This window comes from Marmota flaviventris, chromosome 11, assembly GCF_047511675.1.
Source record: "Marmota flaviventris isolate mMarFla1 chromosome 11, mMarFla1.hap1, whole genome shotgun sequence".
NCBI lineage: Eukaryota > Metazoa > Chordata > Mammalia > Rodentia > Sciuridae > Marmota > Marmota flaviventris.
Window position 1 is genome coordinate 77,795,926 of NC_092508.1, and position 15,622 is coordinate 77,811,547.

Consider the following 15,622-nt stretch of genomic DNA (forward strand, 5'->3'; position numbering starts at 1 on the left):
ACTCAATCAGAATATCATAAAACATTATATATATATATATATATATATATATATATATATATATATATAAACATTTCATAAACTATAAAATACTGAGTGTACATTTCTTTCCCCCTTCTACTTTTACCTATCTTCAAGTTGAGATTTTGTTGTTGTTGTTGTTATGCAATTGAAGTTGGGGGCTTAACCACTAAGCCACATCCCCAGCCCTTTTTATTTATTTTTTATCTTAGACAGAGACTCACAAAGTTGCTCAGGGCCTTGCTAAGCTGTTAAGGCTGACTGGGGACTTCCCATCCTCCTGCCTCAGTCTCCCAACATGTATGTGTCATGTCACCATGCCAGGCTCTCAAATTGAGAATTTTTTTTTCTTTTCTGAGATTGAACCTAGGGGTGCTTAACCACCAAGCAGCATCCCCAACACTTTTTATTTTATCTTGAGACAAGGTCTGAGTTGCTCAAGGCCTCACTAAATTGCCGAGGCTGGCTTTGAACTTGTGAACCTCCTGCCTCAGCATTCCAAGCTGTGGGGATTATTGGCATGTGCCACGGCAACAGGCCTCAAATTGAGATTTTTTAATCACAGACTTCAAATCTTTCTATGACTTTCCTGTGACCTTAATCATGTCATGCTCTGTTCTGTAACACAGGACTCCAGGTATTTTTCTTCTGGTGCCAGGGATTGAACTTGGGGGCATTTAACCACTGAGCCACATCCCCACCTCTTTTTTGATTTTATTTAGAGACAGGGTCTCGCGGAGTTTGCTTAGGGCCTCCCTAAGTTGCTAAGGCTGGCTTTGAACTCATGATCCTCCTGCCTCAGCCTCCCAAGCTGCTGGGTTTATAGGAGTGCACCACCGTGCTGGGCACTTATGTTGCCTTCTGAGGCAAACTTCAGGCCAATCCTTTTGTGCCCAGAATTCTCTCTACCAGATCAGGTCTCTTCCCTTTTTTGACCCTACCCAGACCCACACCTTTCAATTTGAGGCCCCTTCTAACAGTCCAGTCTGCCCTGAATTTTACTGCTAATTTCAAGTGCTCCAATAAATAACCCAATCTATATCCATTCCCATTAGGTTTGGGTTTCAGTGAAAAGTTGGAGAAAACATATGAACATGTGTGGAAAGGGCTTGAAATGTGATGATATGTTATGTAAAGTTAAATGGATCTAGGTAAAAATCCCAGAACTTCTATTTACTAGAGCATGTTGGTAGGCCCACTTAGTCTGAGCCTCTCTCTTATTCCTACTTCAGAGTATATCCGAGTATTAACAAAATAATATGCACTAGCCTGTTGGCAATAAGCAAATAATATATTTAAATATTTACTAAATAAAAATAGTAGTCATACTATTTCTACATATATATTCCTTTTTATATATAAGTGACTTAAATTTACTGATGAATGTCTATAACACAGGAGAAAATGTAACAGATTCATGAATCTGCTCATGATTTCTCTCTGAAGATGATTGTTTGCTAGTTTAAAAAGAAAATAACCAAACAAAACCCATATGTATTAACAGTGGATTCTACATATATATAAAAAAGGTACATGTTTTACAAGTTTAAATTATATTTGGCAATAAACATATAAATATAAGTAGATTCTTAGAGTTTGTAATTAATGTTCTTTTATTGTGACTTTAATATACATTTGGTCTTTAACAAATTACTTATTAAAGTCTGTCTTTCTCAAAGCAATAGAAATTTTTGTGGTATAAAAATGATGCCTTTTATTTTGCCATGCTAAGAAATATGTATGTATTGGGTCAACAGCTTCTTAAAAGTTTCAACAAACTTTGATTTTGTTCAGGAGTTCTGGGGGGGGGAGGTGATGATGATCAATAATACCCTTAGTTTTGGAGAAATGTTACAGAAAAGATAATTGAGCTCTTGAGAAAAGAAAATAACTATCCTTGTAAAACATTAGTAGGGAGAACATCTAACCCTGCATAAAAGGGGCATTCCAGCCATGTAAGGAATTATTACTTCTCAAATCTCTCAAGCAACAGAAATAAACACACAAAAATCATAGCATCGTAGTATCACTGCCATTCCAAATCTTTCCTTTGTTTCTTTGTGGGGCTTACTGTGCTTACTTGCCATATAAAACATATGTGAGTTATCTTATTCTTCTTCCTAGTTAATACATCTAGCATTTCAGAACTATTTTAAAGAACAGAATGAACCTAGATTCATATTTAATAAGATGATTAATCTAGCCATATGTTTGGAGCTTAGCACTGGATTTAATGATTGCTAAAATAACCTATAATCCAGAATTCTTTGACACTTAAAAACAAGTATTTCTATTTTCACTTAATATAAAGCTACTTTAAAAGGCAGCTAGAACAAATATGGAATACTTAAATCCCAAGACACATCTTTTTTTTTTTTTTTTTTAAATGTCTCCTTACAAGTCAGGGTGGAGTGAGACAGTAAGTGAATAGGAAGGCAGCTCTTTCAAACAGGAAGAAGAAACCACAGTGATCCTAAAAAAGACCTTTCATATTACTCTGCAGAAATAAATGCTAGAATAGCAACCAAATTCTGACCAGGGACTGAAACTTCCATTCTAATATCTTCCAGAGGAGGTGATGACACTGGCAAGCTATAGTAGTTCTGACTCCAATTTCTAATCAACTCACAGCACAGTGCTTCCAACTGTCCTTATGCCCCTTACACCAACTATAACACTCCAAGTAAACACTCCTTGTCTAGGGACCAGTGCTCACCTCTGTTCCAGATTCTGAGGGGTCATAAAATGAAGCCCTCAGAATCGCATTGTTTTTACTCAGGGTACTCCTTGTTATCTTCCAAATGGAAGGAAGGAAGGAAGGAAGGAAGGAAGGAAGGAAGGAAGGAAGGGAGGGAGGGAGGGAGGGAGGGAGGGAGGGAGGGAGGGAGGGAGGGAAAACAAAACCAAACCTATGCCATCTGCTTTACAGTTGGCAAAGGGCATAGGTATTAGAAGTGGTATTTTTATATAAATAAAAATAACAAGGAAGCACCTCCCCACCCCTTTTTTTAAAGTGGCTGTTACATTCAAAATGGAGAATGAGGCCCCCTGCTGTATAAAATTGTCCTTAGACCTCTAGAGAGAAGAGATGGGTCTAACAAAAGTCAAGCTAAGAAGCAAAGCATTTCTGCAACTGCTCACCAGGTCACAAGACACCCTGGTATGCCGTTGAGTACCATTAACCTCCGAATACCATAATGTTTTCCTCCAGGCTGACAGGAAAAGGAATATCCTAAAGATGCCAGAAGTCAATGAAAAAACGACTCCTCAGTCCCTGCCCTGTCAGAATTGTGTGGTTCTGTCTCATCTTTGGTCATGGTAGTCCAGTAGTCAGTTTTCCTAATAATTTTATTAAAGTCCTGTTAAAGATCAAACTTTGTGTATATGGTGGTATATATGGTAGAAAATTGTGAATTTGGTAAAAGTTGATCCGCATATGAAAATATTGGAACTTGATATTCTGTGAAGGAAAATTTGCCTCTACATTGGAAGCTGGAAAGCCACTGGAATGGTGAAAAAGAATCACAGTATAGGTTTCTTAGATTTTCAATACCTACATTAAGAACTGTGTAAAAAAGTGTAATATCTGTGTACAGATTCTCAATACAACCAACAAAATCTCAATTATGAAAGAGGAAAAAAAAGTGAATGGAGTGAGCAATTGAGGAAGCAAATGACTGTCAATGGAGAAAGAAGCCCAAGGAATGAGAAATATGAATGGCAGAATTTCTGAAATGAATCTCAGACCTCAAGTTCAGCCTGCTGTGTCAAAATGACCTCATGCTAAGCCACTCCAACTGACTTGAAGCAAAAGAGAAGAACAATTTCTATACTAAATAGAGTCTAAACAGCCAATCACTGCGGGATACAATCCTTCTGCTGCTCCTTGATTCCTGGAGCTTGTAGTAACAAAGACTTTGGGATAAGCAATGTGGCCTTTCATAATCTGCCCCTGACATTCAATCCAAACCTTTCTCATATCCTACCCCTTTTAAGAGTGTAAATTCAGGACAAACTAAAGTCCCTGAAGTTTTAAAACACCATCTTCTTAGTATCCAATGACATCCTCACTCTCTTTACATGCTATGATCAGAGTCAGAGAAACTAAGCAGATGTAGCAACAGAAGCAAACACAAGATACTATGTTGCCTATTTTTAAATTGAAGGAAGGGGCCATAAACCAAGGAATGTAAGTGAAGCTAAAAAGAGCAAGGAGATGGACTCCCTCCTGGAAAGCTACCACCCTATTGTCTCTTTTTATACTTCTGATCTATGGAATTTATAAGATAATAAATTTGGATTCCTTAATTTAAGTTTGTGGTCATTTGTTACAGTAACAATAAGAAATTAATACCTGGTTAATTCTTGTTCAACCTAAACTCAGCTCAGGCACACTTTCCAGGATACCTTATCTGCCTTGTTCTTACCCTACCTGCCATCTTCCCTTTACTTTGCCTTGGCTAGCTCTTCCTCCTCTTTGCAAAGCACCTTGCATTTACCAAAATGATTGATCCCTCAATTAGCCTGAGAGGCTTCCTTTTAAGAGTAGGCCTATGGGTTTGTTTTTTTAATTTTTTTTTTTTTTTTTTTTTTTGTAGTTGTAGATGGACAGAATGCCTTTATTTTATTTGTTTATTTTTTTATATGGTGCTAAGGATCAAACCCAGTGCCTCAAACATGCTAGGCAAGTGTTCTGCCACTGAGCTATGCCCTAGCCCCTATGTTTATTTTTTATTTCCATTGTTTATCAATGTTTCTGGTTCAGAGAATACTCAAAAGGCTTTCAGTAAATTAGCATGACTCACCCCTTAGTAATCAACAAGATACCAGTGTTCATTTCCTTACTAGATGATAAAGACACTGATGACAAGTAGCTAGTTCGTTACCAGGAAATGAACTTGGAAGTACTATCAATGGCTCCTTTCTCCTTTAGCAAGGCCTTCACAATGTCATTTGCCCACTTCAAGCACATTTGCTTGAAAGAAGTTTAACCATACTTTCTACCTCCAAACAGAATGTTCATAAAACTTTCAGTCACAAACAGAAACTAAGTATCAGGTTGAAAGAAGAAGACAGAAAATAGAGGTTAAAAAAAAAAAAAAATAGAAAATATATTCATGATTCTTGTATAGTTACAGAGGTGAACTGTATTTTCCAAAGACAGCAACATCTGTCCCTCTCATGTGATGTTCTACACTGTGACCCCAATACTCCAATGATCAAGAAATGTTCGGGGCTGGGGATGTGGCTCAAGCGGTAGCGCGCTCGCCGGGCATGCGTGCGGCCCGGGTTCGATCCTCAGCACCACATACAAACAAAGATGTTGTGTCCGCCAAAAACTAAAAAATAAATATTAAAAAAAAAAGAAAAAAGAAATGTAGCCATTGCCTTCCCCTTGTACCTCAGTTGGCTTTTACCTCAGTTGGCCTCAGGGCTTCACTGGTAAGCAACAGAATGCAGCAGAAGTGACAATGCATGACTTACACGACTACCTCAGAGGACATGGTGTGATTTCTGTCCCTTTGAGCACTTGCTCTCCAGATGCTCCTCCCTGGGGCACCCTCTCCTAGAAGCCAGATGCAATGCTGTGAGAAGCCCAGGCCATGTGTAGTTCTTCAAGGAGGCACTCTGGTTGGTAGCACCAGTCAAGCCCAGCCTGGGAGGCATCAGACTCAAAACTAGATACCTGAGTGAAGAAGTCTCCCGACAAATCCCTGTCCCCAGTCAATGATATCTTCCCTGAGAGATCCTCCACACAACGGAGCAGTGACAACCCCTGCCATACCTGACTTCCAGACCTGCAGAATCCATCAGACTAGTAAGACTAAATTTGGGGTACTTCATTATCCAAGACAATAACTGCAACAGTTAATAAACAGACAAAAATACTTAGCAGTATTACTATCGCATAAAATTGTGGCTTTGTTTCCTGTCCTTAGGAAGACGGACCAGCCAGAAGTGTCTTAGTGAATTAAATCAATTTGATTCTGGCCTAAAAAAAATACATACATGCTCTAGGACTACAGCTCCCAGAGACTTTAGATTTAATGGAACCAAACAGTAAGTACTCTTCCTTCCACATCTAAGATTTCACCACTTTTAGATTTTTTTCAATGACTTTGGGATTCATAGTCCTATGTCCTCATATGTCCAAGAGGTCAGATTAGATGGGATTAAATTCAAAAGGGTGCTGGAAGAATACCAGAATGTCTGCTCTTCTTCCTGTCCAGTTTGGAGCACTGTAAATAAAACTTGACAGACCTTCTTAAGTCAACTAAATAATGTGTAGCATGAGTGTTTTCAGATACCCAGGAGCTAAACCACACTGGGTTTCTTAGGAAGCCTTCTAGCACCAAGTGAAAAAAAAAAGAGCAGCTACTGCCAAGAGGGTTGTGTACAAGAGAGGTGGTGGCCTTGAAAGACTCATTTCACAAGACTCCAAGTATCTATACTAGAAGGTCAGAAGTGGGAGGCAGTGGGGCCTTTAAAATACAAACTCAAGCTATTTTGCTCAAGCCAGATGCTGCATTCTGGAAGCAGATGAGAACACAGTTATCATTAGTCTGAAATCCTGATGAATTCCAGGTGTACCTCCCAGCAGCCTGGGAGAGCTAGTGGCTCCAAATCCTCAGAGGGTTTTGTCATTCATGTCACAGAAGGCTATTCCACTGCAGTCTATGGGGCCTCAGTACTTTTCCTCTTTGATTTCAAATATAAACATTTTTGCCCAGACTTTTGGGGATACTTTTTAAAGTAAGGCAATTTCTCAAATATATCAAAGAATGTAAGGGAAAAAAATAATCAAGAAACAAGATACGAAAAATTTGAGGAGAAGATGATCTAGATCGAAGACTTCAACATTCCTATGAGAAACTGGATTAAATATAGTGTTTATAAATCTGAAGTGGGTGCTGGTTGACTTCTTTCACCAAAAGGTGCAGTTTAATGACTCAATGGATTGCTACCTGTGGTCCCTGTTGCTGGGGAGAGAAGAAAAGGCATGATCAGAACCGTCAACAATGTTTATGGGGGCTCAGTCTCAACACAGTTTAGGAACGCCCATCCACTCTCCCATCCTCGTTCTCTAGGCTCCTAGTCTCCTGTGCATTCCTCAACATCCTTCTAATCTACCTTTTCCTATCCGTTAGAGTATGTTTCTGCTCCTGGCAAACAGGACCCTGAACCAATTCAAATACCAAAATAACCACACGTATTTCCAAAAGCAACCCCTCGCTGAATATGGGAGGCATCAGACTCAAAACTAGATACCTGAGTGAAGTAGAGTGAGTAGACTCCATTCCCTCTCTCTCCCTCTCTTTCACTCACTCTTCTGCATTTTAGATAGACGGACAGACACACACACACACACACACACACACACACACACACACACCATGCAAAAAAGAAAGAAGAGAAAGAAACCACTTAGGGAAGATGGTTGTACGTCCTTCCACATGGCTAAATTATCCAATACAGAAAAACAGATGGTTTCTTGTTCTCACCCTGGTCCTCCTTTCAGGACCATAAATTTTCATAAGAAGATGTTTCGACACCAAAACCAGATGTGTTAATTCCCCTTATTTAAATTTTCTTACAAGAAAAGAATTCAAGGAACACAACGTTGACTGTTAATGATCTAGACTTCATCAACTCAATATACTGATGTTCTGATGCATGCCACAACTCACACAAACTATAAGTTTACTGACTGAATTTATGCAACTAAAACTCATTTATCATCACATACTTGGAAGCAGCATATGTGCTTGCTCCCCAGCTTACCATAAGCAAGGCCTTGGGCTAACATTCTTTCCACTACCAGATACCATTAAATAAGGGGGCCATCACTTTTCCTGAAACATGTACTTCACATATTGCATGACTCATAACAAGATTCTTTGGGGGAAAACAAAATAGAAAACAAATTTGCTGGGATCTTCAATATTAACCAAAACATGAGAAAACAATGTAATCATATATAAAAATGTATTAAGAGCCAAAATATACCTGATGGATTTGTTGGCTCTGGAGGGGGAGGGAATAAAATATCTGCTAAGTACTTAAAATGAGTGGTCTCTAAACTTCTCTCTATATCTAGTTCTACATGAAGGTGGTGTGCTCGACTGAGTTCTAACAGTAGTCAAAACCCAGAGGGTCTAACTACAAAAAGCAGATGCTGAAATCCCCTGATCTACTCCCTGCAGAAACAGGGATAACCTCTTCTTCCTTCTCCTAGAAAGAGTTAAAAGCTTTAAAAACAATCTTCATAAAGGCCAATGGTCCTTTGGTCCTATGTCCAGTATCCTCTCCCTGATCTGGTACTCCCTGCCACAGGTGGCTTCTCACTGACAAAAACCCTATCTGTCAGTCTTACTCACTGACAAAAACCCTATCTGCACAATAGCATATCCTTGTATTCAAGAATATATACAAGGATAGGCTGCGAGGCTCCTTGGAGCCCAAAGATTCCAGTGACATTTTTGCTGAAAGCATTAAAGAACACACCCTTCACTGTGATTTATATATTTTTTAAAAAAATCAACTCACATAAATAGGGAAGGAAAAAAAGAGAGGGAGGTAAAAAACTGAGCTGTGAATGCCATTACATTTTTTAAAAACAAGATCATAGCAAAGTAACGCTTTTTCCACTCCAAGATAGGATAAATAGGAATAGGTCAAAGGAGCATCAACCTAAGAACAAAGTTTCCCAGGGGCATGTTGCTGCCTTGTCCCTGTTCACATGGCAATCAGGATAATCCTTGGGTTTGGGCTGTCTACAAAAGGCTACAGCTAGAGATAAATGCAGGACCAGAGCACATAGCTCTGGCCTTGACCTTTCTTCCACATGGCAAATGCCGATGCCAAGGACAAAAAGAATGTAAATAGCACCTTCCCTCTTAAGTAATTACAGAAATGAAGCAGGTTTTGATTAAAACTCTAAAAGCTCAAACTTAAAGCTAATTTGGATGACAACTAGACAGCTATTGATTTAGCGGGACTACGTTTTTCTTCAACTAAGTACATATGATGCCCTAAATGGCTAAACCATGGGCAATTCTGACACCAGACAGTTAAAACTCAATTGTGCAAAAGTTTGTATGCCTGCTATGCAAAACAAAGAGATTCTATTTCAGCAAAAAGAAAGCAAAAACCAACATTAATCTCATGAGTTATTAGCTTTAATTCTGATTCTATACAATTAAATCTTTAGGATATAATTTGACCAGCAGTATAATCAGATGACAGTCAAAACACTAGTTATAACAAGGGTCACTGATATCTGCATTGTAAATGCTTTCAGTGTAGAATGTGATATTTCCAAATATGATCTAATCATAAATTTTTATAAGTTATACTAGCAGGATATGCTATTTATTTTTCCTTGAAAAACCATCCACCCAAACATACAAACATACCTCCTTATTTATAAATGTAAAATTTATATATTTACATATGATGTATTATTAAAACACTCAGAGAAAGGCTTTTCTTGTTTATAAAAATCACTTGTTTTGAAAGCAGAATATGAATTTAAAGATTCATTCTTATTCTTTATCATTGTCTTAGAACCTGAATATTTTTTCACTATCACTAGGGCCAAATAAATTGAAAGAAAACAAATCAACTCTTTGATTCTCTCCATAGTCAGCAGTAACAAAGTGGATAAAGTCAAAATCTAAGCACCAACTGGAAGAAGAAAGGTGACATAAATAAGAGACAAGAGGAGTGTTTGTCCAGCCCACATGTTGGAAGCTCCCCACCCCATGTGGAGCATCATAGAACCACTCTCCAGTACATATGGCAGCTGGGGTGGTGAGTCCAATTAGGGAGGTGAAGGTAGGGAGGTTGGCTCTCTGGTGCTAACTCAGTATTTCCCTTATTTCTCTGAGAAGTTCACACACAACTGGGCCCACACTTCAGCATGGTTTCATGGAAGTCTCTAGGATCAGGAACACCAAACCCTAAGCCTGGCTTTTTGTAACCATAGGAAACCCTCGATTTGAATTTTAGTTTATTCTTTTATATAAAGTAAATATTAACAGTTGTTCCAAAGATGCTAATATAGAACCAGATAATTTCCTGTGTGGAGCTGGTGCAGCCCTGGAATAGAGTCAGTGCTCAACAAACACTATTCATGCTCTCCTCCTCCAGAGGCTTGCAGCAAAGACAACAGAAAGTGTGGAAGTCGCTGTGAGATCTGGACTATAACACATCTTAAGTCTTAATCCAGCAACATCTGGAATTAAATGGGACTGCCAGGGTAAGTCACAAATCTGAGGGTCCTCCTGTAACCTGGGGCTCCAAGTGCCGTCAATATTCTCCAGAAGTAAAGTCATTCTTGACATCTTTTTCCTCAAAGTTGCATTGAATGTAGGCATATACTGAGGAATACGCCTACATATTCTTCTAGGTCATGTAACTGTCCACTACCCCTAAGGGAGACTGGTATTATCGCAGCTGAGATGTCTTGATACTTTGGGACAGAATTCTTGGTGTTATATTATCAATGTGTAATGGTTTCTTTTTTTTGAACTCAGTCTTCACATTCAACCATGCATGTCCACTACTTTATAATTTTGTGACAGGACCACTTAATTAGTAAAATCACAAACTCCTGAACTAAGTGTCTATATTTATTTGACAGGTTTTTCATAGCATCCAACAAAGCAATTATAATAAAATACTATTTGGGAGAAGCAACTCTGATGAAAAAGTTCATAAAATTTATAGGATATTATCTACATATTTTCAACCCTAAGGAAAACCATATGCATGTAACAAAATCTGTTTTCAAACTGGCCATTTCATATTCCTCAAATGAAAATATTGTACTGCAAATATCATTAAGTTATGGTAGAAACAAAACACCCAAATTTAACATATATAGGCTAGCTTCACGCCTTTCCTCTCGGTGATATATTAGAAAATCAGCGATTACACTCTTAGGATCCTAGAACGAATGAAGAAGTAAAGTCATTCTGCTTGAGGATATCCCAATATGAGCTCTTTGAGTGAGCAGGCTTATTAAACTGTAGTGCATCCTACCTCCTTGAAGTTATCAAAAGCTGATAAAATGATTTCGTGCCCTCCTCTGACAAGACAAACGGCTGCCAACAGTTCTAAGACAAGGGCTTTTGTTCTGTCAAAACAAGAAGAAAAAAGAAAAACACAGATCGGTGAAAATGACATAGTCAGCTACTCCTGCCTCCAAGATGAATATGAGAATAATCATCATTTTCCCTTGTGCTTTTTAAACCTTTATTCTGTTCCATAGTTATATTAAATCATTTTTTGAAAACTTTACCGACTTTTCGATATGTGCTTTGTCTAAAACAGCAAATGTGGAAGGCAAGCTTCCTACACCCAAAATTTATGAATTTCACTAATAAAAACTAATTCTTTCAGTCAAATTATTGGGTGACTCAGAGCAACAGAGCTAAAAAAATTTTACTGATGAGCTAAAAACAATAGGAAACATGAGAATACACACACACAAAAGTACCAACTGAATATTCTTCCTGGTTTTAGAGTCAGAGGCATAACATGAGAAAGCTCAAAAATCAACTCAAATTTATGTTTTACACTTCAAATCTGCTCACATGCAGATAGATCCATTAAAATCCCATATGACCACACAAGTTTCTATCACTTCTTCATATGCAGGAGATCTGGGAGGAGTTGCATTACAGCTGTACTAGTGCAAAAATATTTTCTCTGACTCAAGAAAATAAAACTCCATCTGAAATATTTTTGAAAGGAGAATCTAGAGATCATTCTAAGTTTGTAAATACAGTGTCGAAAAAGAAATGGCATTGTTTCTTCACCGTAAGATCACTTTAGTATTTCATCTTTGTTCTAGAATAAAAACTATTGCCAACCTCTTAACAAAGACTGTTCTGATATCCCACAATATCAACTGTCTTAATAAAAATGAATAATAACTTTTCTATAGTGGAAGGCAGAGACATGACTAGTTAGGATTTTAATAAAGAAAGTAAGAAATCACTAAGTTGTAGATTTATTCAGGGGAAGTTTTAAGAAATACTACTCAATATTTAAGTATTCTTTACACACTGCATTACATTCCTAGAAAGGCCTAATTTACAATCATATTTTTAAGGTGAATTAACAGTTTCTAGATACTCAGTTTATATATTGTATCTCAGGGAAGGCAACTATACATTTGAAACAGAATACCTCACCAGGTTGGAAAAGCTCAAGATAACCAAAAGAGAAACTGTTGATGAGAGACTTCTATAGGTAATCTGTAAGGCAATTAATCTATGTGTCTGGTCTTTAAAGAAAACAAATATTAAAGAAATCTGCATATTTGTTCATTTGTTTTTCTATTTGTTAACTAAAGGTACATATGTAAAGTTAGGAAGCAAAATGTGGATAAGAAACGGTGATTTTAATTAGCTATTAGTATTTTAAGACTTTCCTAGTCCCCATGTCTGGACACACTTACAACTTAATTCTCTCCACCAATTTAGCAGCAAAGATGCTTAATACCAGACCTAGAAAGGAATAAAAGCTTAAGGAGCAAAGTGAATGGCTAAAGCTGTCACCAGGTGCTCAACTCTGCCCCATGTAAAGATGTAACTTGGCTGAAAGGAAAAAAATCCACACAGCCAAGTACTTTACAGTCAGTCTTATTTCAGCAAACCACACCTGAGAGTTTCAAATTTTTAACTTTTGTTAAGTGTTGACTAGCTCTAGTTAGATTTAGACTTACAGTACAAAGGAAGCTCACCTGGGATTCTTGTTGTTTAAGCTTAGTGCAATCTCATTAACAGCATGTGGATGAGACATGACCATGTTGAAACCATACTGAAATGTGGGAGGAAAAAAACAAAAAAGCATTAGGAAATAGGTTAGGAGACAGTCAATATTAATTAAAAACAAAAAATCTGAAGGTTCTATCTCATGTAACAATGATACACTATCATAAATGAGGTCATCATAAATGCACATTATTGTCAAAACATATTTCTGTATTGAAAATATCAGGGATGCCATCATCAAAGGCTTATCTTCCCATATATACATAAGTTACACATTTTTTTTTTTTATTAAAATAGTGAAAAGACCAGGCACAGTGGCACATGGCCTGTAATCCCAGTGGCTAGGGAGGCCAAGATGGGAGGATCGCAAGTTCAAAGCCAGCCTTAACAAAAGCGAGGACTAAGCAACTCAGTGAGACCCTGTCTCTAAATAAAATACAAAAAAGGGCTGGGGATGTGGCTCAGTGACCAAGTCTCCTGAGTTCAATCCCCAGTGTCCCCCCACCCCAAAAAAATTAGTAAAAAAGCCCTATCCAAGGGATTCTCAACTCAGCCTCCTCATTCAATCCTTTGAAAGACAAAACAAAGCACTGATTGATTCCCCAAGATCCACCCAGGTTAATTTGGTCTGAATCTCAATAACAGAGCCCTGGAATCTAAAAATTTTTAAGCTTCCAGGGTGACTTCACTCAGCAGTTAGGAATCGCTCCATCAAGTCCCTTCTCTGGGCAATGGCTATCAGAACCAAGGGCCTAGAAAACCTGTCTTTCTCTGAGGTATGTTATATCACCCTTCTACACAAAGAACAAGCTTAAGTCCTAAAATAGCTTCCTATTTTAAGGAAATTTTACTTAAAAATCTGCATTTGTATCTCAATTTCACTTTTAGTAAAGTATAACAATAAGTGAAAGCTCATATTAAGTAGCTTGCTATAATGATCAATTTTACATGTCAACCTGAGTAGGCTGTGGTACCCAGATACTTGATCAAACATGATTCTAGATATTTCTTTGAAGGTATTTTGTTTTTGGATGGGATTAATATTTAAATCAGTACACCCCAAGAAAGTAGATGGGCCTTCATTATGTAAGTGGTCCTCATCCACTTATTTTAAGACCTTAAGAAAATCGCTGACCTCCCCTGAGAGAAATCTGTGGATAGACTGCGTTTTTGAACTTGAACTATAACACTTTTCTGGCCTGCAGATTTTGAACTTGACAGTTTCCATCATTCCTTAAAGTAAATCATTCTGTGTGTGTGTGTGTGTGTGTACATATATACACGTATATACAAACATATCCTATTGGTTCTGTTTCTCAAAAGAACATTATTTTCTGGAAAACATGAAATAAATGAAGAAAATGTAATTGTATTTGTACTCTACATTATAAATACATATGGTCATTAAAATACTAATTGTGCAGGAATATAGTTAAAATGTCAAAGTTGTCATGAAATATTTTAAATTTATAAAATTTCCAAATGAACCTAAGATTACAGAATATCTCTAAAATGAATAAATGAAAAAATATGAATAAAAAAAAAAACAAAGAACAAGCTTAAGAAATTTGATTCTACTAAATTGAGGAATTACCTTCTCTCTCCTAAATTTACTGTCAGCTTTTGAACTATTTCCTCTTACACTGAGAAAAATGTATGCAATCAGAAAATCCTTCCAAAAGCTCCAACCATATCACCCCTACACAAAGATCTATGGTTAACCTCCTCACCTCTTTCCACAAATGAACTCTTCCATGCTTTCATTTGAGGCTAATCCCTGCACTTAAGTCCTTGATTTCATTCCCTCTCACCTCCTCAAAAATATATGCTACAGAAATTCCTCCACTCACCATCACCTTTCCCTGTCTACTAATTCATTATCATGAACATAAAAACATCATGAAAAATGCTCTTATCTTAAAACGACTGCAACAAAACCCTCTTTGATACCACAATGAGTCTAGCTGCCTCCTCTCGTTTCTGTTATCCTTACAACAAAATTCCCCCCAAATACTCAGGATCTCTGATTCCTCTCTCCACTCCCACCAGGCATTTTACTCCACAGCCCACTTGTTACAGTTTGGATGTGAGGTGGTTCCCAGAAAAGCTCACAGTAGACTATACAGGAATGTTAAACAAAACAGTGAGATTATGGCAGTTGCAACACAATCATGGATTCATCTATTTGTCGGATTAGTAATTTGAATGGATTACTGTGTAAGTGTAGACATGGGACTTGGCTCGAAGAAGCAGGTCACTGGAGGGAGGGGGGGTGTCCTTGGGGATGATGTACTTGTTCGTGGCTCCTTGTGCTCTCTTGGCTTCCTGGCTGCCATGAGCTGAGCAGCCTTCCTGTGTCACACCCTTCCACCAGATGTTCTTTCTCACCTCAAGCCCAGAGTAGTGGAGTTGGCCAATCATGAACTGAATCTATTAAACCATGAGCCCAAAATAAACATTTCTACCCTCTAAGTTGTTCTTGTCTGCTCTTTTGGTCACAGTGATGAAAAGCTGACCAACATACCTCTGAATCTATTCTTGCCAATATCACCAATGACCGACATTTTGTTAGTCAGTGGCCTCACTCATCTTACATGATTCAGCAGCAACATTTTTCTTCTTTCAGTAATAGGGATACCAAACCCGGAACCTGGCACATGCTAGGCAAGCATTCTACCACTGAGCTATATCCCCAGTCCCAGTCTCTTTTGTTTTTTAATTGGTAAACAGCGTTTCACCAAGTTGCCAGGCTGGCCTGGAACTTGGGATTCTCCTGCCTCACCCTCCCAAGTCACTGTATTATAGACATGAGCCAC

General features: G+C 37.9%; 1 protein-coding gene across 4 annotated transcripts in view; it reads right to left on the reverse strand.

Annotated features, from left to right (window-relative positions):
- The window catches only part of Fmnl2 (formin like 2), a 280,140-nt gene that overhangs the window by 49,184 nt on the left and 215,334 nt on the right, over positions 1 to 15,622 (reverse strand). For all 4 annotated transcript variants that reach the window (XM_027938006.2, XM_027938008.2, XM_071619173.1 and 1 more), the window contains exons 8-9: positions 12,776 to 12,852; positions 11,068 to 11,161 (exon numbers count right to left, since the gene is read on the reverse strand). In XM_027938006.2, the coding sequence (XP_027793807.1) occupies positions 11,068 to 11,161; positions 12,776 to 12,852 (171 nt within the window). The remainder of the gene's footprint in view (positions 1 to 11,067; positions 11,162 to 12,775; positions 12,853 to 15,622) is intronic.